At 38.1% G+C, this 23,255-nt stretch overlaps 1 protein-coding gene and 1 pseudogene across 2 annotated transcripts; both read left to right on the plus strand.

The window, feature by feature from the left end:
• The first annotated feature begins 14,091 nt into the window (after positions 1 to 14,091).
• Positions 14,092 to 15,349, plus strand: LOC306872233 (nucleoredoxin-like protein 1; annotated as a pseudogene). The gene is made up of 2 exons: positions 14,092 to 14,417; positions 15,007 to 15,349. The product of its transcript is annotated as a nucleoredoxin-like protein 1 (transcript).
• A 4,681-nt stretch (positions 15,350 to 20,030) lies between these two features.
• LOC306872954 (caspase b-like) lies at positions 20,031 to 23,255 on the plus strand. Its single transcript, XM_079421913.1, has 4 exons — positions 20,031 to 20,123; positions 20,666 to 20,735; positions 21,871 to 22,150; positions 22,241 to 23,255. Exons 3-4 carry the CDS (start codon positions 21,880 to 21,882, stop codon positions 22,399 to 22,401), a joined length of 432 nt encoding a protein of 143 aa, XP_079278039.1. The 5' UTR covers positions 20,031 to 20,123; positions 20,666 to 20,735; positions 21,871 to 21,879; the 3' UTR covers positions 22,402 to 23,255.

Below are 23,255 nucleotides of genomic sequence, written 5' to 3' on the forward strand. Positions count from 1 at the left end.
CTAATCCCAGTTTACACTAAACCCTGTTTGTGAAACCAGGCCCATGATGAACCCCATGATGAACAAACACCAACAAGACTACCACAAAGAGGAGCACTTATTATTACATAGAATCACAAATGCTTCTCTTTGTAGTAATCTAGAGGGTCTTCTTCCAATGAAACAACAGAATTAATACCAGGTGGACACAGGGGATTCAGTCGGCAAACATTTACCCCAACTTGATAGCACTTTCTACATTGGTTGCAAAGAAAGATGCTAAAGTTAGAGTAGACATCAGCTGCTTTGCAGTCTAAAGGGCAACGAAATGAAAAACTGTGTACAGGTAAGCATGTCAAATAGTGGCCAAATGGTGTCCTAAATTTTAGGATTTAGAGACTACAAGTTGGGACGATAGGAATATGGGTGCAAACAATTTCATTTAAAGGTAAGAAAAAACAAGCTATAGAAAAGAAGTGGATCCTTGCCTGCAGTATATTTCCTCATTAAAACTACCCCAAATAGAAGCACTTATGAACATAGGACCGATCAATGCTCCCATTTGAAGTAATCTTAATGTGTTGAATTCTGTGATTAAATTACCTTTTCATGTAGAACTCAGCGTGGCAATTGTCTCCTGGAGTGCTGGTCACTTGAAACTACCCCAACAAATAGCACTTACCTAATACAAAAGACAAGTCAGTGCCATTGTGAGGGTACCGATATAGTGACAGTAGTAGCAGTTGAAAAATCTTGCCCATTTTGAAGACTGAAACTCTAAAGCATCAGTGGAGGTCATTTGCAGGTAGAGACACCAGCACCATGCTGTCTGCTTTTAGGATGATCTTATCTGAGCAGTTTGGGTTGCAGCAGCCATTATAAGCTTGTCCATGCACCTTTGTCTTTGCTCTGCTCGTTGGCACTTGGGTATTTCTTGAAAGGCCATTAAGCTTTGATTGCAACGTTAATAGCTTTGGAACGGCTCAGCGTTATTCAGAAAGGGTGGACTTTTCACACATTTTAAGCATTTCATGCAAATGCAACTATATTTGACCGATCAAAGGTCCCATCTGAAGAAATGTTAATGTGTTGAATTCTGTGATTAAATTACCTTTTCATGTAGAACTCAGCGTGGCAATTGTCTCCTGGAGTGCTGGTCACTTGAAACTACCCCAACAAATAGCACTTACCAAATAAAACAGACAAGTCAGTGCCATTGTGAGGGTACCGATATAGTGACATTTGAAAATTGTTTCCATTTTGAAGACTGAAACTCTGCAGCATGAGTACAAGTCTTATGTAGGACAAACTCACACTAAGCACAAAAACTAACCCCCGGTTTCACAGACGAGGCTTAAGCCTAAAACCTAAAATCTGAGCTGCACTGAAAGAAACTTGCTCTGACTGATCTTAAAATATATCAGTGCCCTTATTTTATCTCAAAATGCCCACCAGCAATGTTTTCTCTAAGGCATGTTTATAAAAATAACTTAAATGTCCTAATTGAACTATGGCCTAATCCCAGTTTACACTAAACCCTGTTTGTGAAACCAGGCCCATGATGAACCCCATGATGAACAAACACCAACAAGACTACCACAAAGAGGAGCACTTATTATTACATAGAATCACAAATGCTTCTTTTTGTAGTAATCTAGAGGGTCTTCTTCCAATGAAACAACAGAATTAATACCAGTTGAACACAGGGGATTCAGTCGGCAAACATTTACCCCAACTTGATAGCACTTTCTACATTGGTTGCAAAGAAAGATGCTAAAGTTAGAGTAGACATCAGCTGCTTTGCAGTCTAAAGGGCAAGGAAATGAAAAACTGTGTACAGGTAATGAAAAACTGGTTACAGGTAAGCATGTCAAATAGTGGCCAAATGGTGTCCTATATTTTAGGATTTAGAGACTACAAGTTGGGACGAGAGGAATATGGGTGCAAACAATTTCATTTAAAGGTAAGAAAAAACAAGCAATAGAAAAGAAGTGGATCCTTGCCTGCAGTACATTTCCTCATTAAAACTACCCCAAATAGAAGCACTTATGAACATATGACCAATCAGTGCTCCCATCTGAAGTAATCTTAATGTGTTCAATTCTGTGATTAAATTAACTTTTCATGTAGAACTCAGCGTGGCAATTTTCTTCTGAAGCGCTGGTCACTTGAAACTACCCCAACAAATAGCACTTACCAAATACAAAAGACAAGTCAGTGCCGTTGTGAGGGTACCTATAGTGACAATTGAAAATTGTTTCCATTTTGAAGACTGAAACTCTGCAGCATGAGTACAAGTCTTATGTAGGACAAACTCACACTAAGCACAAAAACTAACCCCCGGTTTCACAGACAAGGCTTAAGCCTAAACCCAGACTAAAATCAAAGTCTGAGCTGCACTGAAAGAAACTTGCTCTGACTGATCTTAAAATATATCAGTGCCTTTATTTTGTCTCAAAATGCCCACCAGCAATGTTTTCTCTAAGGCACGTTTATAAAAAATAACTTAAATGTCCTAATTGAACTATGGCCTAATCCCAGTTTACACTAAACCCTGTTTGTGAAACCAGGCCCATGATGAACCCCATGATGAACAAACACCAACAAGACTACCACAAAGAGGAGCACTTATTATTACATAGAATCACAAATGCTTCTCTTTGTAGTCATCTAGAGGGTCTTCTTCCAATGAAACAACAGAATTAATACCAGGTGGACACAGGGGATTCAGTCAGCAAACATTTACCCCAACTTGATAGCACTTTCTACATTGGTTGCACAGAAATATGCTAAAGTTAGAGTAGACATCAGCTGCTTTGCAGTCCAGAGGGCAAGGAAATTAAAACAATAAAAATAAAATAAAAAGTGGACACAAGCGAGCATATCAAATAGTGGCCAAATGTTGCCTTGTCCTTTTTTTAAGGGCAAGCTACAAGTTGGGACGAAAATAATATGGGTGCAAACATTTTCATTCAAAGGTGAGAAAAAAACAAGCTATAGAAAATACGTGGAACCTTGCCTGCAGTACATTTCCTCATTAAAACTACCCCAAATAGAAGCACTTATGAACATATGACCAATCAGTGCTCCCATCTGAAGTAATCTTAATGTGTTCAATTCTGTGATTAAATTACCTTTTCATGTAGAACTCAGCGTGGCACTTATCTCCTGAAGTGCTGGTCACTTGAAACTACCCCAACAAATAGCACTTACCAAATACAACAGACAAGTCAGTGCCATTGTGAGGGTACCGATATAGTGACATTTGAAAATTGTTTCCATTTTGAAGACTGAAACTCTGCAGCATGAGTACAAGTCTTATGTAGGACAAACTCACACTAAGCACAAAAACTAACCCCCGGTTTCACAGACAAGGCTTAAGCCTAAAACCTAAAATCTGAGCTGCACTGAAAGAAACTTGCTCTGACTGATCTTAAAATATATCAGTGCCTTTATTTTATCTCAAAATGCCCACCAGCAATGTTTTCTCTAAGGCATGTTTATAAAAATAACTTAAATGTCCTAATTGAACTATGGCCTAATCCCAGTTTACACTAAACCCTGTTTGTGAAACCAGGCCCATGATGAACCCCATGATGAACAAACACCAACAAGACCACCACAAAGAGGAGCACTTATTATTACATAAAATAACAAATGCTTCCCTTTGTAGTCATCTAGAGGGTCTTCTTCCAATGAAACAACAGAATTAATACCAGGTGGACACAGGGGATTCAGTCAGCAAACATTTACCCCAACTTGATAGCACTTTCTACATTGGTTGCAAAGAAAGATGCTAAAGTTAGAGTAGACATCAGCTGCTTTGCAGTCTAAAGGGCAAGGAAATGAAAAACTGTGTACAGGTAATGAAAAACTGGGTACAGGTAAGCATGTCAAATAGTGGCCAAATGGTGTCCTATATTTTAGGATTTAGAGACTACAAGTTGGGACGAGAGGAATATGGGTGCAAACAATTTCATTTAAAGGTAAGAAAAAACAAGCAATAGAAAAGAAGTGGATCCTTGCCTGCAGTACATTTCCTCATTAAAACTACCCCAAATAGAAGCACTTATGAACATATGACCAATCAGTGCTCCCATTTGAAGTAATCTTAATGTGTTGAATTCTGTGATTAAATTACCTTTTCATGTAGAACTCAGCGTGGCAATTTTCTTCTGAAGCGCTGGTCACTTGAAACTACCCCAACAAATAGCACTTACCTAATACAAAAGACAAGTCAGTGCCATTGTGAGGGTACCGATATAGTGACAGTATAGTAGCAGTTGAAAAATCTTGCCCATTTTGAAGACTGAAACTCTAAAGCATCAGTGGAGGTCATTTGCAGGCAGAGACACCAGCACCATGCTGTCTGCTTTTAGGATGATCTTATCTGAGCAGTTTGGGTTGCAGCAGCCATTATAAGCTTGTCCATGCACCTTTGTCTTTGCTCTGCTCGTTGGCACTTGGGTATTTCTTGAAAGGCCATTAAGCTTTGATTGCAACGTTAATAGCTTTGGAACGGCTCAGCGTTATTCAGAAAGAGTGGACTTTTCACACATTTTAAGCATTTCATGCAAATGCAACTATATTTGACCGATCAAAGGTCCCATCTGAAGTAATGTTAATGTGTTGAATTCTGTGATTAAATTACCTTTTCATGTAGAACTCAGCGTGGCAATTGTCTCCTGGAGTTCTGGTCACTTGAAACTACCCCAACAAATAGCACTTACCAAATAAAACAGACAAGTCAGTGCCATTGTGAGGGTACCTATAGTGACATTTGAAAATTGTTTCCATTTTGAAGACTGAAACTCTGCAGCATGAGTACAAGTCTTATGTAGGACAAACTCACACTAAGCACAAAAACTAACCCCCGGTTTCACAGACAAGGCTTAAGCCTAAAACCAGACTCAAATCTAAATCTGAGCTGCACTGAAAGAAACTTGCTCTGACTGATCTTAAAATATATCAGTGCCTTTATTTTATCTCAAAATGCCCACCAGCAATGTTTTCTCTAAGGCACGTTTATAAATAACTTGAATGTCCTAATTGAACTATGGCCTAATCCCAGTTTACACTAAACCTTGTTTGGGAAACCAGGCCCATGATGAACAAACACCAACAAGACTACCACAAAGAGGAGCACTTATTATTACATAGAATAACAAATGCTTCTCTTTGTAGTCATCTAGAGGGTCTTCTTCCAATGAAACACAACTGAATTAATACCAGGTGGACACAGGGGATTCAGTCAGCAAACATTTACCCCAACTTGATAGCACTTTCTACATTGGTTGCAAAGAAAGATGCTAAAGTTAGAGTAGACATCAGCTGCTTTGCAGTCTAAAGGGCAAGGAAATGAAAAACTGTGTACAGGTAATGAAAAACTGGGTACAGGTAAGCATATCAAATAGTGGCCAAATGTTGCCTTGTCCTATTTTTAAGGGCAAGATACAAGTTGGGACGAAAATAATATGGGTGCAAAGATTTTCATTCAAAGGTGAGAAAAAAACAAGCTATAGAAAATACGTGGAACCTTGCCTGCAGTACATTTCCTCATTAAAACTACCCCAAATAGAAGCACTTATGAACATATGACCAATCAGTGCTCCCATTTGAAGTAATCTTAATGTGTTCAATTCTGTGATTAAATTACCTTTTCATGTAGAACTCAGCGTGGCACTTATCTCCTGAAGTGCTGGTCACTTGAAACTACCCCAACAAATAGCACTTACCAAATACAAAAGACAAGTCAGTGCCATTGTGAGGGTACCGATATAGTGACAGTAGTAGCAGTTGTAAAATCTTGCCCATTTTGAAGACTGAAACTCTAAAGCATCAGTGGAGGTCATTTGCAGGCAGAGACACCAGCACCATGCTGTCTGCTTTTAGGATGATCTTATCTGAGCAGTTTGGTTTGCAGCAGCCATTATAAGCTTGTCCATGCACCTTTGTCTTTGCTCTGCTCGTTGGCACTTGGGTATTTCTTGAAAGGCCATTAAGCTTTGATTGCAACGTTAATAGCTTTGGAACGGCTCAGCATTATTCAGAAAGGGTGGACTTTTCACACATTTTAAGCATTTCATGCAAATGCAACTATATTTGACCGATCAAAGGTCCCATCTGAAGAAATGTTAATGTGTTGAATTCTGTGATTAAATTACCTTTTCATGTAGAACTCAGCGTGGCAATTGTCTCCTGGAGCGCTGGTCACTTGAAACTACCCCAACAAATAGCACTTACCAAATAAAACAGACAAGTCAGTGCCATTGTGAGGGTACCGATATAGTGACATTTGAAAATTGTTTCCATTTTGAAGACTGAAACTCTGCAGCATGAGTACAAGTCTTATGTAGGACAAACTCACACTAAGCACAAAAACTAACCCCCGGTTTCACAGACAAGGCTTAAGCCTAAAACCAGACTAAAATCAAAGTCTGAGCTGCACTGAAAGAAACTTGCTCTGACTGATCTTAAAATATATCAGTGCCATTATTTTATCTCAAAATGCCCACCAGCAATGTTTTCTCTAAGGCACGTTTATAAAAAATAACTTCAATGTCCTAATTGAACTATGGCCTAATCCCAGTTTACACTAAACCCTGTTTGTGAAACCAGGCCCATGATGAACCCCATGATGAACAAACACCAACAAGACTACCACAAAGAGGAGCACTTATTATTACATAGAATAACAAATGCTTCTCTTTGTAGTCATCTAGAGGGTCTTCTTCCAATGAAACAACAGAATTAATACCAGGTGGACACAGGGGATTCAGTCAGCAAACATTTACCCCAACTTGATAGCACTTTCTACATTGGTTGCAAAGAAAGATGCTAAAGTTAGAGTAGACATCAGCTGCTTTGCAGTCTAAAGGGCAAGGAAATGAAAAACTGTGTACAGGTAATGAAAAACTGGGATCAAGCGAGCATATCAAATAGTGGCCAAATGTAGCCTTGTCCTATTTTTAAGGGCAAGATACAAGTTGGGACGAAAATAATATGGGTGCAAACATTTTCATTCAAATGTGAGAAAAAAAACAAGCTATAGAAAATAAGTGGATCCTTGCCTGCAGTACATTTCCTCATTAAAACTACCCCAAATAGAAGCACTTATGAACATATGACCAATCAGTGCTCCCATCTGAAGTAATCTTAATGTGTTCAATTCTGTGATTAAATTACCTTTTCATGTAGAACTCAGCGTGGCAATTTTCTTCTGAAGCGCTGGTCACTTGAAACTACCCCAACAAAAAGCACTTACCTAATACAACAGACAAGTCAGTGCCATTGTGAGGGTACCGATATAGTGACATTTGAAGATTGTTTCCATTTTGAAGACTGAAACTCTGCAGCATGAGTGCAAGTCTTATGTAGGACAAACTCACACTAAGCACAAAAACTAACCCCCGGTTTCACAGACAAGGCTTAAGCCTAAAACCTAAAATCTGAGCTGCACTGAAAGAAACTTGCTCTGACTGATCTTAAAATATATCAGTGCCCTTATTTTATCTCAAAATGCCCACCAGCAATGTTTTCTCTAAGGCATGTTTATAAAAATAACTTAAATGTCCTAATTGAACTATGGCCTAATCCCAGTTTACACTAAACCCTGTTTGTGAAACCAGGCCCGTGATGAACCCCATGATGAACAAACACCAACAAGACTACCACAAAGAGGAGCACTTATTATTACATAGAATCACAAATGCTTCTCTTTGTAGTCATCTAGAGGGTCTTCTTCCAATGAAACAACAGAATTAATACCAGGTGGACACAGGGGATTCAGTCAGCAAACATTTACCCCAACTTGATAGCACTTTCTACATTGGTTGCAAAGAAAGATGCTAAAGTTAGAGTAGACATCAGCTGCTTTGCAGTCTAAAGGGCAAGGAAATGAAAAACTGTGTACAGGTAATGAAAAACTGGGTACAGGTAAGCATGTCAAATAGTGGCCAAATGGTGTCCTATATTTTAGGATTTAGAGACTACAAGTTGGGACGAGAGGAATATGGGTGCAAACAATTTCATTTAAAGGTAAGAAAAAACAAGCAATAGAAAAGAAGTGGATCCTTGCCTGCAGTACATTTCCTCATTAAAACTACCCCAAATAGAAGCACTTATGAACATAGGACCGATCAATGCTCCCATTTGAAGTAATCTTAATGTGTTGAATTCTGTGATTAAATTACCTTTTCATGTAGAACTCAGCGTGGCAATTTTCTTCTGAAGCGCTGGTCACTTGAAACTACCCCAACAAATAGCACTTACCAAATACAAAAGACAAGTCAGTGCCATTGTGAGGGTACCGATATAGTGACAGTATAGTAGCAGTTGAAAAATCTTGCCCATTTTGAAGACTGAAACTCTAAAGCATCAGTGGAGGTCATTTGCAGGCAGAGACACCAGCACCATGCTGCCTGCTTTTAGGATGATCTTATCTGAGCAGTTTGGTTTGCAGCAGCCATTATAAGCTTGTCCATGCACCTTTGTCTTTGCTCTGCTCGTTGGCACTTGGGTATTTCTTGAAAGGCCATTAAGCTTTGATTGCAACGTTAATAGCTTTGTAACGGCTCAGCGTTATTCAGAAAGAGTGGACTTTTCACACATTTTAAGCATTTCATGCAAATGCAACTATATTTGACCGATCAAAGGTCCCATCTGAAGTAATGTTAATGTGTTGAATTCTGTGATTAAATTACCTTTTCATGTAGAACTCAGCGTGGCAATTGTCTCCTGGAGTGCTGGTCACTTGAAACTACCCCAACAAATAGCACTTACCAAATACAAAAGACAAGTCAGTGCCATTGTGAGGGTACCGATATAGTGACATTTGAAAATTGTTTCCATTTTGAAGACTGAAACTCTGCAGCATGAGTACAAGTCTTATGTAGGACAAACTCACACTAAGCACAAAAACTAACCCCCGGTTTCACAGACAAGGCTTAAGCCTAAAACCAGACTCAAATCTAAATCTGAGCTGCACTGAAAGAAACTTGCTCTGACTGATCTTAAAATATATCAGTGCCTTTATTTTATCTCAAAATGCCCACCAGCAATGTTTTCTCTAAGGCATGTTTATAAAAATAACTTGAATGTCCTAATTGAACTATGGCCTAATCCCAGTTAACACTAAACCCTGTTTGTGAAACCAGGCCCATGATGAACCCCATGATGAACAAACACCAACAAGACTACCACAAAGAGGAGCACTTATTATTACATAGAATAACAAATGCTTCTCTTTGTAGTAATCTAGAGGGTCTTCTTCCAATGAAACAACAGAATTAATACCAGGTGGACACAGGGGATTCAGTCAGCAAACATTTACCCCAACTTGATAGCACTTTCTACATTGGTTGCAAAGAAAGATGCTAAAGTTAGAGTAGACATCAGCTGCTTTTCAGTCTAAATGGCAAGGAAATGTAAAATTGTGTACAGGTAATGAAAAACTGGACACAAGCGAGCATATCAAATTGTGGCCAAATGTTGCCTTGTCCTATTTTTAAGGGCAAGATACAAGTTGGGACGAAAATAATATGGCTGCAAACATTTTCATTCAAAGGTGAGAAAAAAACAAGCTATAGAAAATAAGTGGAACCTTGCCTGCAGTACATTTCCTCATTAAAACTACCCCAAATAGAAGCACTTATGAACATATGACCAATCAGTGCTCCCATCTGAAGTAATCTTAATGTGTTCAATTCTGTGATTAAATTACCTTTTCATGTAGAACTCAGCGTGGCACTTATCTCCTGAAGTGCTGGTCACTTGAAACTACCCCAACAAATAGCACTTACCAAATACAAAAGACAAGTCAGTGCCATTGTGAGGGTACCGATATAGTGACATTTGAAAATTGTTTCCATTTTGAAGACTGAAACTCTGCAGCATGAGTACAAGTCTTATGTAGGACAAACTCACACTAAGCACAAAAACTAACCCCCGGTTTCACAGACAAGGCTTAAGCCTAAACCAAGACTAAAATCAAAGTCTGAGCTGCACTGAAAGAAACTTGCTCTGACTGATCTTAAAATATATCAGTGCCTTTATTTTGTCTCAAAATGCCCACCAGCAATGTTTTCTCTAAGGCACGTTTATAAAAAAATAACTTAAATGTCCTAATTGAACTATGGCCTAATCCCAGTTTACACTAAACCCTGTTTGTGAAACCAGGCCCATGATGAACAAACACCAACAAGACTACCACAAAGAGGAGCACTTATTATTACATAGAATCACAAATGCTTCTCTTTGTAGTAATCTAGAGGGTCTTCTTCCAATGAAACAACAGAATTAATACCAGGTGGACACAGGGGATTCAGTCGGCAAACATTTACCCCAACTTGATAGCACTTTCTACATTGGTTGCACAGAAATATGCTAAAGTTAGAGTAGACATCAGCTGCTCTGCAGTCTAAAGGGCAAGGAAATGAAAAACTGTGTACAGGTAATGAAAAACTGTGTACAGGTAAGCATGTCAAATAGTGGCCAAATGGTGTCCTATATTTTAGGATTTAGAGACTACAAGTTGGGACGAGAGGAATATGGGTGCAAACAATTTCATTTAAAGGTAAGAAAAAACAAGCAATAGAAAAGAAGTGGATCCTTGCCTGCAGTATATTTCCTCATTAAAACTACCCCAAATAGAAGCACTTATGAACATATGACCAATCAGTGCTCCCATTTGAAGTAATCTTAATGTGTTCAATTCTGTGATTAAATTACCTTTTCATGTAGAACTCAGCGTGGCAATTTTCTTCTGAAGCGCTGGTCACTTGAAACTACCCCAACAAATAGCACTTACCAAATACAAAAGACAAGTCAGTGCCATTGTGAGGGTACCGATATAGTGACATTTGAAAATTGTTTCCATTTTGAAGACTGAAACTCTGCAGCATGAGTACAAGTCTTATGTAGGACAAACTCACACTAAGCACAAAAACTAACCCCCGGTTTCACAGACAAGGCTTAAGCCTAAAACCAGACTCAAATCTAAATCTGAGCTGCACTGAAAGAAACTTGCTCTGACTGATCTTAAAATATATCAGTGCCTTTATTTTATCTCAAAATGCCCACCAGCAATGTTTTCTCTAAGGCACGTTTATAAAAATAACTTGAATGTCCTAATTGAACTATGGCCTAATCCCAGTTTACACTAAACCCTGTTTGTGAAACCAGGCCCATGATGAACCCCATGATGAACAAACACCAACAAGACTACCACAAAGAGGAGCACTTATTATTACATAGAATAACAAATGCTTCTCTTTGTAGTCATCTAGAGGGTCTTCTTCCAATGAAACACAACTGAATAAAAACCAGTTGAACACAGGGGATTCAGTCGGCAAACATTTACCCCAACTTGATAGCACTTTCTACATTGGTTGCAAAGAAAGATGCTAAAGTTAGAGTAGACATCAGCTGCTTTTCAGTCTAAATGGCAAGGAAATGAAAAACTGTGTACAGGTAATGAAAAACTGGGCACAATCGAGCATATCAAATTGTGGCCAAATGTAGCCTTGACTATTTTTAAGGGCAAGATACAAGTTGGGACGAAAATAATATGGCTGCAAACATTTTCATTCAAAGGTGAGAAAAAAACAAGCTATAGAAAATACGTGGAACCTTGCCTGCAGTACATTTCCTCATTAAAACTACCCCAAATAGAAGCACTTATGAACATATGATCAATCAGTGCTCCCATCTGAAGTAATCTTAATGTGTTCAATTCTGTGATTAAATTACCTTTTCATGTAGAACTCAGCGTGGCACTTATCTCCTGGAGTGCTGGTCACTTGAAACTACCCCAACAAATAGCACTTACCAAATACAAAAGACAAGTCAGTGCCATTGTGAGGGTACCGATATAGTGACAGTAGTAGCAGTTGAAAAATCTTGCCCATTTTGAAGACTGAAACTCTAAAGCATCAGTGGAGGTCATTTGCAGGCAGAGACACCAGCACCATGCTGCCTGCTTTTAGGATGATCTTATCTGAGCAGTTTGGTTTGCAGCAGCCATTATAAGCTTGTCCATGCACCTTTGTCTTTGCTCTGCTCTTTGGCACTTGGGTATTTCTTTGAAAGGCCATTAAGCTTTGATTGCAACGTTAATAGCTTTGGAACGACTCAGCGTTATTCAGAAAGAGTGGACTTTTCACACATGTTAAGCATTTCATGCAAATGCAACTATATTTGACCGATCAAAGGTCCCATCTGAAGAAATGTTAATGTGTTGAATTCTGTGATTAAATTACCTTTTCATGTAAAACTCAGCGTGGTACTTATCTCCTGGAGTGCTGGTCACTTGAAACTATGAGTTGGGTTGAGGTAGATTAGGTGGTCTGTTCGCCGTGTCCTCAAATCTCTGACTGAAGAGTAAATCAACACTGACAGAATGATGTGAGACTGTCTCGTGTCGGCTTAAGTCAAGTCACCTTTATTTATATAGCACTTTTAACAATGTAAATTGTGACAAAGCAACTGCACAATATAAAAAAAATGAAAATAGTGTGTCAATAATGTATAATTTAAAAAACAGATTTTCAGTTAAAGGCATTTCATTGTTGAATTTCTGTGATGTCATCATCCAGCTCAGTTCAGTTTAAATAGTGTCTTTGCAATCAGGTCGACTATATCGCTGGAAATGAAGTGTCCCCAAGCCAGAGGCGACAGCGGCAAGGAACCAAAACTCCATCGGTGACAGAATGGAGAAGAAAAAAAAACTATATTCTCCGTGAACCTGCGGAACCAGAAGATGATCGGTTCGGTTATGATCAACAGTGATTCTGAGGACAGCGACACTCCATCACTGAAGGTCTGAGAATAATTTATAATAAATGAGTTTTTAGGCAGTCGTTAGAAGCGGCTCTACAGGTGTGCACAGTGATGTTTGTGCAATGCATTAGCCTAATTCTTTTCTGGACTTTGTGTGTCTCGTCCAGATTAACCATTTCAAACGAGACTTCATTCTCATGTATTGCAAATGTTCTAATCAAGAGAAAACATTACTTCTGAATGTCCAAAACGTCCCTTTTTAATGTTATGGGAACATTCTATCATTTTGCAAACATTCTTACTATTGAATGATCTCTCAACATTCTAAACTTTTAAAAAAATGCTTTTTTCATTTTTTTCCCGATTATGTGAATGATAAGGGAACATTCCATTTATAATTTTGCAAATGTTATGGGAATGTTACTTTTAAACGTTCTCTGCGCAAACAATGGTAGCAATTACAATGTTAGATGAACGGATAACTGAAATGTTTTAGAAAACCATTACATGAATGATGTTTTGTGCTTATGTTTAACATTATTAAAGACCAGACAACTTTTAAATAAATCTATTAACTTTACTGGAAGAACGTTTTTTATAATTTTGAGAGAACATTGCCTGAATGTTAGGGATGTTCTATGTTCCTTCTTAGCTGTATACAATATTCTATAACAAAAACACAATAATAGTCATCTTGTTTATATCCATAAATCCAACAGCATAATAATTTCTATAAAAGTTGTTAGATTGGACTTTTACATTTGCAGTAATGTTGGCCTAGTTTTGCATAAAAATTATCATAAAAATGATCTGATATTTTCAAGTCTATTGTTATCAGTCTTATATGTTTAGAGATCTCTTTTAGGTTGAATTCAATCCATGTCAAACTCAATCTGTGAGTGTTTATACAGGACAGGACCTCTATGATCAGCATCTTCAATCTCATTGTTTGGATCCAAGATTATCCGTCTCAGATAGTTTGTGGAGAAACTATTAACCTACGCAATTACATACATACCCCCATTTTATTAAAAGTCTTATTTTTCCCTGAAACGCTATTCTTAATAATTTTAAATCTGATTTTAAGGCATATTTTTTTCACCCATGGCTTATAACACTCCTTATTATGTTATTCAGGTTTTCTAGCTATATTCTGTTGATCCTGTTTGTCTGTTTACTTTTTTATCCTTTTATTTTATTCATTGTGTTTTTATTCTTTCTAAAGCACTTTGTTAACCTCAGTTGTGTTTAAAAGTGCTCTATGAATAAACATTGTTGTTGTTTAAGAATATTTTGAAGCACTGATCAGCACATGTTCTCTCTTCAGAAGCTGTCATGGTGGACCTGTTCCTGGGGAAGGTTCTGGTGAAGAACAATAAAGACAAAGACGAGCTGGACACGGAGCGCGAGATCATCCTGCGGCTCCAGAACCGTATCCTCATGCTGTTCTTCGGCTCCGGCGATTGTGAGAAGTGCCAGGAGTTTGCTCCGACGCTCAAAGACTTCTACAAGAAGCTCACGGACGAGTTTTACGTGGAGCGATCGGCTCAGCTGGTCCTGCTCTACATCTCGCTGGACTCCTCCGAGGAGCAGCAGGAGAAGTTCTTGAAGGAGCTGCCCAAACGCTGCCTGTTTCTGCCCCACGAGGACCCCTACAGACAGTATGTACAATTTTTGTTTGGAAAAGCGTACTAAAAATTAGAGAACGACAATTTCTAGCACAGTGGCTCAGCACACTTTGACAGGGTCGGCAAGATGACTTCAAAGTGCTTAAAATAAGACAAAAGTTTTAAAATAAAATGTAACTAGGATTTCCCCCCCCCCACACACACACAAACACAAACAATAAAAATAAAAATAAAATGTTTTTTAAATGTTTTAATGTTTTTCTTGGTTATGAAGAATGTAAAGGGAACGTTTAATTTGATAATTTTGGAAACATTATGAGAATGCTACATTTCAATGTTCTTTGAATGTTTTGAAACAAGTAATAACATTTCAAAGGGAGAAAAGAAATTCTAATTAAGAACATTATTAGAGGTCAGACAACTTGGAACCAACATTCTTTTAACATTACTGGAAGAGTTTGTTCATATCTTTGGGAGAAAGTTCTGAGAACATTTTCTGTTAGCTGGGTTCAAGTCAAAAACGTTGAGAATCATTGCTCTAATGTGTTTCTGTCTGTAACCATCATATGCAGTATATTGAGTGAAGGAGCTCTAGTTTATGACGTGTCTGTGTCGTTGGCAGGGAGCTGAGCGTGATGTTCGAGGTGCAGGATCTTCCCAGGGTGGTGGTTTTGTGTCCAGACTGCTCCGTTCTCACTCCTGACACCATGGCAGAAATCTGTAAACTGGGGCCGGACTGCTACCGCAACTGACAGGAAGGGGCGGAGCTTATCGACAGGAACTTCATGATGAACAAGGAGTTCGACGAGGGCAAAATGCGCAGCATGACCGACCCCATCCGACGAGTCAAATACTAGGTGGAGGACAAGAAGAAGAAGAAAAAGAAAAAGAAGAAGGACGGGGTGAGTGTGGAGGTGGAGGACAGAGATGAAGATGGAAATGATGGAGGAGGAGGTTGGGGCTGAGGTTAGGACATCTGATGCTCTAATAACTATTAGTGAAATGCACAGAAGCCACATGTTAGTGTTAAGTAACCGTCACTGATCAGATGAGATAGGAGCGCTGAAAAAGCAAGATGGACGATCTACAGCAGAAGTTCTCAAACTTTTCAACTCCAAGACCCATAACTGTCCACAATATTTGAAGACTTATAGGTTTCCTCTGGAAATACTTTTTTTTATTTCAAAAACTGTGTGAACATTGTTATAAGAGTTCAATCAGTTTTCCCGCTATATACATATATTTAAATATAAATATATCTATATAAAAATACATATATTTACATTTAGTCATTTAGTAGATGTTTTTATCCAAAGCGACTTACAAATGAGGACAATGGAAGCAATCAAAATCAACAAAAGAGCAATGATATGCAAGTGCTATAACAAGTCTCATTTAGCCTAGCGCAGTACACGTAGCAAGGCTTAATAAGTCTAAAAGGGACAAGTTTTTTTTATTTATTTAAAGAATATAATTAGAATAGAGAGTGCTAGAGTTAGAGGGTCAAATAAAGATGGAAGAGATGTGTTTTTAGCCGATTCTTGAAGATGGCTAAGGACTCGGGTTGAGCTGGGCAGGTCATTCCACCATTTAATGGAGGAAACATTTAATTTAAAAGTCTGTGAAAGTGATTTTGTGCCTCTTTGGGATGAACAATAACACAACGTTCACTTGCAGAACGCAAGCTTCTAGAGGCACAAGTCTGAAGTAATGAATTAGGTAAAGGGGTGCAGAGCCAGTGGTGGTTTTGTAGGCGAACATTAATGCCTTGACTTTTATGTGAGCAGCTATTGGTAGCCAGTGCTAATTGATAAACAGAGGTGTGACGTGTGTTCTTCTCAGCTCATTAGAGATTAATCTTGCTGCCGCATTCTGGATTAATTGTAAAGGTTTGATAGAACTGGCTGGAAGACCTGCCAAGAGAGCATTGCAATAGTCAAGTCTGGACAGAACAAGAACTTGATCAAGGAGTTGTGTTGCATGTTCCGAAAGAAAGTGAAAGTGACGTGACATACAGCCATGGTGACCCATACTCAGAATTTGTGCTCTGCATTTAACCCATCCAAGTGTACACACACACAGTAGTGAACACACACCCGGTGAAATGCCGCTCCATCTGATGGCAGGTGATGGAGATTTACTACTAATCACCAAAGCGGCTCTACTTACGAGATACACATGACAATCACATGCGATTAATTGCACAGCCCTAATGTGGAGACTGGTGTTCCTTGGCTAAAGTGAGAAAATTTGCTTCCTTTGCTCCTGTAAACAAATGTCGGCTCTCACCAGTAGTGGAAAGAGTACTGAAAATATATACTCAAGTAAAAGTACCATTACCTTTCAAAAAATGTAGTGTGAGTAGAGTAAAAGTACTTGTCCAAAAAACTACTTGAGTAAAAGAGTAGCCTATTTAAAAGTACTCCTGAGTATTGAGTAGTGAGTACTGAGCTGTGGATTCTACCCCGTCATAAAAAACGCTGTACACTGCAATTTATACATTTAAGAAACGTTGTACATTCTGTAATTCACATTATATTGTTTGTCAAAAAGAATGAAGAATATCTATCATCCAGCATTTTTAATTTTTACTGCCAACTCTTTAAAATTCTCAGTACAATCATCCCCATTTAAATCATAAATTTGAAAAATAGATTTAAAATCATGTCTGAGACAGCATGCTGTTGTTGCACATAAAATATTAATGTTTAGAACAGTGCAAATACAAACACCATTAGAAATTCATAGTTCAGCATCACACACCATGATATGGGTTAAAATGAGAACCCATTTCTCTCAAAAACGCTGCCAGTTTTGTTTTGCAATAAAGAAATAAGAATAGCTAAACTTGATAATTTATGTTACAATTTGAACATAAATGCACATTGTTCTAGAAGGATGGCGTCATGCCATACCTTTGATACATTTACTCGAATTGTTATGTTGATAAAACAATTTGTAAGGAAAAATGCATTAAATAGCAAAGTATTTTCTTTTTCAAAAGAAAACACAAACGCACGTCTCTTTGCTGAGCCGCAGCCGTCTCGGTGAATCAGTTGCATCCACAACAAAAAGTGTTGACCTTGAAAATTGTTTATGCACCAGTACACTTGCTAAATTAAGGCGGATTGTAGGCTATAAAATGGATTTTATAAAAAAGTTTATTAATGAGCTGCAGTTTTATTACATCACGTGCTGACACAGATGCAGTGTGTTAACTCCACGGGTCATCAATAAGGTGCAGATTGGTCCTCAATTTGAGAACATTATTTCAAATTGTTTTACAGGGTTTCCAACACACTTTTTCACAGCATCACGCGCTCAAACTCATCAAAAGTCAACAAGTTCAATAAAGCAACAATGACTTATCCAAGTGACTGCAGCAGAACGAACGCGAGAGCGACGAGGCAGCGCAGTGAGTGGGAATTTACCAAACGTGGCACTTGCGGGAGTTAACACTGTATGCAATACCCGAAACCTCACACCAAATGTCATGCTGTGTAGATAGGCAAGCATACATACAAAACATTTAGTAAGCAGAAATCCAAAATTTATCTTAACATATTAGAGGAAGATGCGACTGAATTGATGCGTGAAGAAAGCACTACCAGCAGGCATGATAAACAGCAGTAGGCGGTTAAAGTTTTCTATGCACAATTTGATTTGACGAAAGTCACGAGACCGATTACTATGTCTCTATCCAATCACATTAATGGATAAAAATTCAATTAAAATAAGCATGTAACGACCGCAAAGGGAGGAAAATAGCGGAGTAAAAGTACCGATACATCACTTAAAATGTACTCAAGTAAAAGTACACAATTATTAAACTACTCAAAAAAGTACAATTACTGATCAAAACTGCTTAATTACTGTAACGTGAGTATTTGTAATTCATTACTTCACACCCCTGGTTATCACGAGACTATATCATCCACGCAGAGCTGCTTGCACGCACAACAGTTAGCGCAAGCTAGAGAGAAGTGTTAATAACATTTTAAATATGGATATTTTTCTTACTTTATAAGATATTTTCCCTTTATTCACACACACCCCCCACCCCCGCTTTCCCCCCAGAGCCATGAGTGGCACTTTTTATTATGGATGGATGCACTTTATTGGACTTCTTTTGGACTACTGAAAAGAAACACCTGCCCATTGCCATTATAAAGCTTGGAAGAGACAGGATAATTTTTAATATAACTCCAAATAGATTCGTCTGAAAGAAGGAAGTCATATACACCTAGGATGCCTTGAGGGTGAGTAATTCATGTGGGAATTTTCATTTTTGGGTGAACTATCCCTTTCAAGAGCAGGTCTCATATATATATATGTATATTATTATTTTTTAATCTCCTAATATTGTGTAGGAGTCCCTGACAAAAAGCATGCATTTTAAACCCCGGAACGCAATTTTTAATGTGGGACCACGCTCGAAACACAATTGGGCTAATTTTGAGTAGCAATTGGGCAGGTTTTGTTGTGAAAACCTGGCAACCCTGAGCACCTTTACATAAAACAATAATATAGTGCTCCAATCCGTTCTTAAAATAATGACATAAAACTATAGCGGAAGTGTTTATGGGCAGGCAGGGATTATACAAATGTGTTACCCAGTGATGTAAAACTTTACAGACTGTTAACAGTGCAAACCCCTATGACCTATGAGCAGGGATTACACCTGGAATTTATTCAACTGGAAGTACACACTCACATTTTGAACTGTGTGGCTATTCAAAGGAGGGAAGAAACTATTGTTAAAAGGGTGAACTAAAGAAATATCTTGATTTTTAGTTGTTTTTAAATAATTTGAGGTCCTCTTCAGGCCCTTTTAAAGTCTACTGAAGATTGAGGAAAAACTCATTACTTATTTTCAAACACATCTGATTTTTATGTTTCGAGGTCATTGGTGTGCATGTATGATTATATACAGTACTATAAGGATCTTCAGATGACTGGCATTACATAAATGTATCCATAAATAACATGCATGCTTTCATCAACATTTGCATTACTAATAATCTCTGAAATTACAAAGAAAATTGTTCTTGAGCATGTTTTTATTTTCAGCAGTTGATGCACAAGAGATTTTAGATTATAATTAATAATAGAGTGTAACTATATTTTATTTTAGGTGCTGATACTGGCACTAGTTAGTAGGGATGAGTGAACGGAGACAAAAGCCAGCAAATGTTTTTCTCCAATGTCTTGCTCGAGTCAATTATATGCGAATGTGTTTGCCCATTTGAAAACAAAACAAAAAAAAAAATTTTTTAAGTTGGTCTAAAAGTATCATAATCATAATAATCTCATTTTGTGATGTATGTCAAGTTTGCTCTCATGAGCTTCTAGTGAACAGGAATGTGTTTCACTGGTCCTAGGTGCTACACATTACCTCTTTAAAAGCACAAATATCACTCATATTTTCAAAAATTACCAGATAACCACTATCAGTGTACAGAACTTTCAAGACATATCGAACATCTGTGTAACAATAAATATCTTAAGTTAAATTATATTCTTAATGCATCTAAAAGACTGCTTGAAAACAGCTCTTTTTTTCTTCCTTCTTGGACAGATGTTCTTTTTATTAGAAATGGGGGGAGGGCAACAACAATGCAGACTGAGCCTGGGGAAATTGCTTTCATCTACAGGAAGAAGAAAAAAAAAACTGTGTAAAAGTTCATCCGGCTGAAGCTAGGAAGAGTAAGCGAAGACTGCAACTTTACATTCAACTTCGTAAGTACAACATTAACTTCATTTAACAAGTTTTTTTAGATATACTTTAGTTGTCACAAGCTCTCAGTATAAATTCTTTAAGTCTATTTACACCAAGTGTGTGTGTGTGTGTGTGTGTGGTTTCACAGTAATGTTGGTTTCAAATGAAAGGTAACCTTTCATCTTTGACACTACACGGTTGAAACCAACATACAAACCACATTCTTTATTCTGACAAATATTTGATCTGTAATTGAGGTGTGAGACAAATAAAACAAATAAAAAACAAACTCAAAGGCAGTTATAGTCATCGGGGTCCAAGTACCAATAGCGCAGATGGTTTGGTGATAAGCTGCTATATATCTTTCCTGATTTGATCCCCAGGTTTGTATTATGCAAAAGTTCAAAAGGAAATGATGAAATAATTAGCAATTCAGCCTGATGCAACGTAATATACAGGACTAAAATATGAAATGTCTTAACCTGATGCTCTCTCTAATGGACGACTTTAGTATACCAGTCCTCATTGCAGCGTTTATAATCCTTTTTTTTTAAATCTACAGAAATGTGCGAAAGTGAAACTGATCGAAGCGAGAAAACAAGAGAGCGTAGACTGCAACTACCATCAACCTTGTAAGTACATTGTTTATTTCATAGCACATGTCCTCTGCCTTGGCTACGTTAGTTGTCACAAGGTCTCAGTTCAAACTTTTGAGTTTATAATTACACAAACTAATATATGCTTTCTCAGGTTTTAAACATCGTGTTTAAAGAGGAAAGACACATCCGCCTTTTGTCTTTAACAACCAGGCCTACATGTTTTAAACCATATTCAAAGCAATTCTGACAAATCGAGGCGTAAGTCGTACAGAAATAGATGTATTGCCCATGTAAACAAAAATGAGATTCAGATCATAGAGTTTAGAGTTCATATAAACATATTTTATTCCCATTTTACTCCAAATAAGGAAAATTAGTGTGTGAAAACCAGAGGTGGGTAGTCCAGGGGCCAAAGAGTAAAAGTCTTGCCATATGTTTATTCCACCCATGAACTCAGCAGCTGATTTCACCAGAGGAGGAACCAAGACATTCCTTTCAAGTACAAGCAAGTCTCAAGTCAAATCCCAAGTCCTCAAAGAGTTAAAGATAATGAGGCTGGAGGCTAAGTAAGGGCTGCCCGTGCTGGGAACCCCCAACTGCTCCCCGGGTGCCGCAGCATAAATGGCTCCCCACTGCTCCGGGTGTGTGTTCACGAATTGAATAATTTGAATTTGAATAAAGGCCTCCTGTAGTGAATCCATGTGTTTTTGTAAGATAAATATCCATATTTCAAACGTAATAAACTTTTTTTTTCTCACTTCCGCTGATTGTCTGACAGCAATACATGCCTGTACCAACGTAATAAATACGTGCCTCGGTCATGTATTGACCATGTGTTTTAGCGCCACTCTCTGGACATTTCACTTTGAAACTGTCGCGAAACCTGCAGTAAGGTACATAATTACGGCGTTACATAAATGTATAGAGGCACGTATTTCCAATGAGCCCGGGTTGGTGTTAACTGTATAGAAAATTACTATTATATGACAGTTATTTTCTTTATTGTTAAATTACCTGACATACTTATTTCCTTGCTGTGATGACCACAAGCACTGCTTAAACGGGCCACACTTTTTAGCGTGCCACGCTGGGAGCATGAATCAGCTAAGACTATGGTCCTAGGTCAATCAAAATTGTTGTATTTTTATTTTTTTATTTTTCCCAATAGTGAAACAAAATGGCTGCCACCAAAAGAGTGATTTGTGACATACTTGAAGATCTTCTGGAAAAAGATTTTGAAAAATTCAAATGGGAGCTGTCGAATGGAGTAATGCCAGACATCACCCCCATTTCTCGAGGAAAGTTGGAAAAAGCTGAAAGCTATGATGTTGTGAATCTCATGGTGCAGCAGTACGAAACTTCAGACGCTGGGAAGATTGCAGTCAGAGCACTACGCAACATTAAGCAAAATGAGCTTGCTGTCCAACTTAAGGGAAAACTTCAGGAAGGTACTAGAAGTTTCAACTCCTTGATGATGTATTTGCAATTTTTGATTCATACTGTTACGCATTTTGAGTTTAACTCTGTCTCTCCATCAGTTCTAGAGGACATTTCTGCTGAAGGTGGAGCTTCATCTGGTGCAGCAGCTGTAAATGCTTCAACTGCAGGAGTTAAACAGACCATCAGCTGCAGTGGAGGAACCGTAAAGGCCCCTGTTGTTCATGGTGGTGTTTTTAACGGCCCAGTGAACTTCAGCTAATGTCCAGGGATCTATCTATCTTGTATCAATGATTTTAATGACTAAAATGGAAACTAAAGCATTTGCTATTTGTTGTTAGATTATTTAGACAGCTCGTAGTTTAATAGGTAACATCCTCGTATTTGAAATGTAAGCTGACATTTTGCTTTTGATTTGTTTTATGCTCATTTACCACAGCCACATATATTTTCATATGTTAAAATGTGTATTTTTTACGTTTTCAATGTATTTGAGCCTAAATACAGCCTGAGTAATTTTGAACAGCAACTCTCAAGTGGCAGCTTTCTAAAAATACTGGTTATGTGAGGAATCTGAATGACTAATGACAAGTAAAGTTTTTATTTTGTGAATGTCATTTATGTACTTCCTTGCCAAAACATGTAGGGGGCACCTGAGAAGCGGATTTGCCAATGTTTGTATAACATATTCATTAAAAACACAGCACAGATTCATCCACTCAGCATTGTTCTTGTGATACTGTATCTGTAATTTGCAGCTTGTTACAGTCCATTTGGGTTTGTATTGTGGGAGCTGTAGTAACAGAATCCCCCGAGATGAGATGATATTGGGCACACTCATATGCACTGGTATCTTGGTCCTTGTTAAAAGTGGAGAACATCTGCTCATTGTGAGGTCACCAGCATAGAAGAGAAGCATCACTGAGGACAAGTTCACAACAGTACCATGACGCATATGTGCATCTTTCTCTGCTTGTAAATAAGGTGCAGCACATACATCATGTTCTACATCAGAATGCCGGCTCCTGTGTCAGCAGCACCACGTGTATGTGTTGCTGAGACACGGAAGAGAAGAAACAGTTGAATAAAGTCATTATTTTCGCTTACTTTGCACAC

The sequence above is a fragment of the Barbus barbus genome (genome assembly GCF_936440315.1).
Source record: "Barbus barbus genome assembly, chromosome: 7".
Classification (NCBI taxonomy): Eukaryota; Metazoa; Chordata; class Actinopteri; order Cypriniformes; family Cyprinidae; genus Barbus; species Barbus barbus.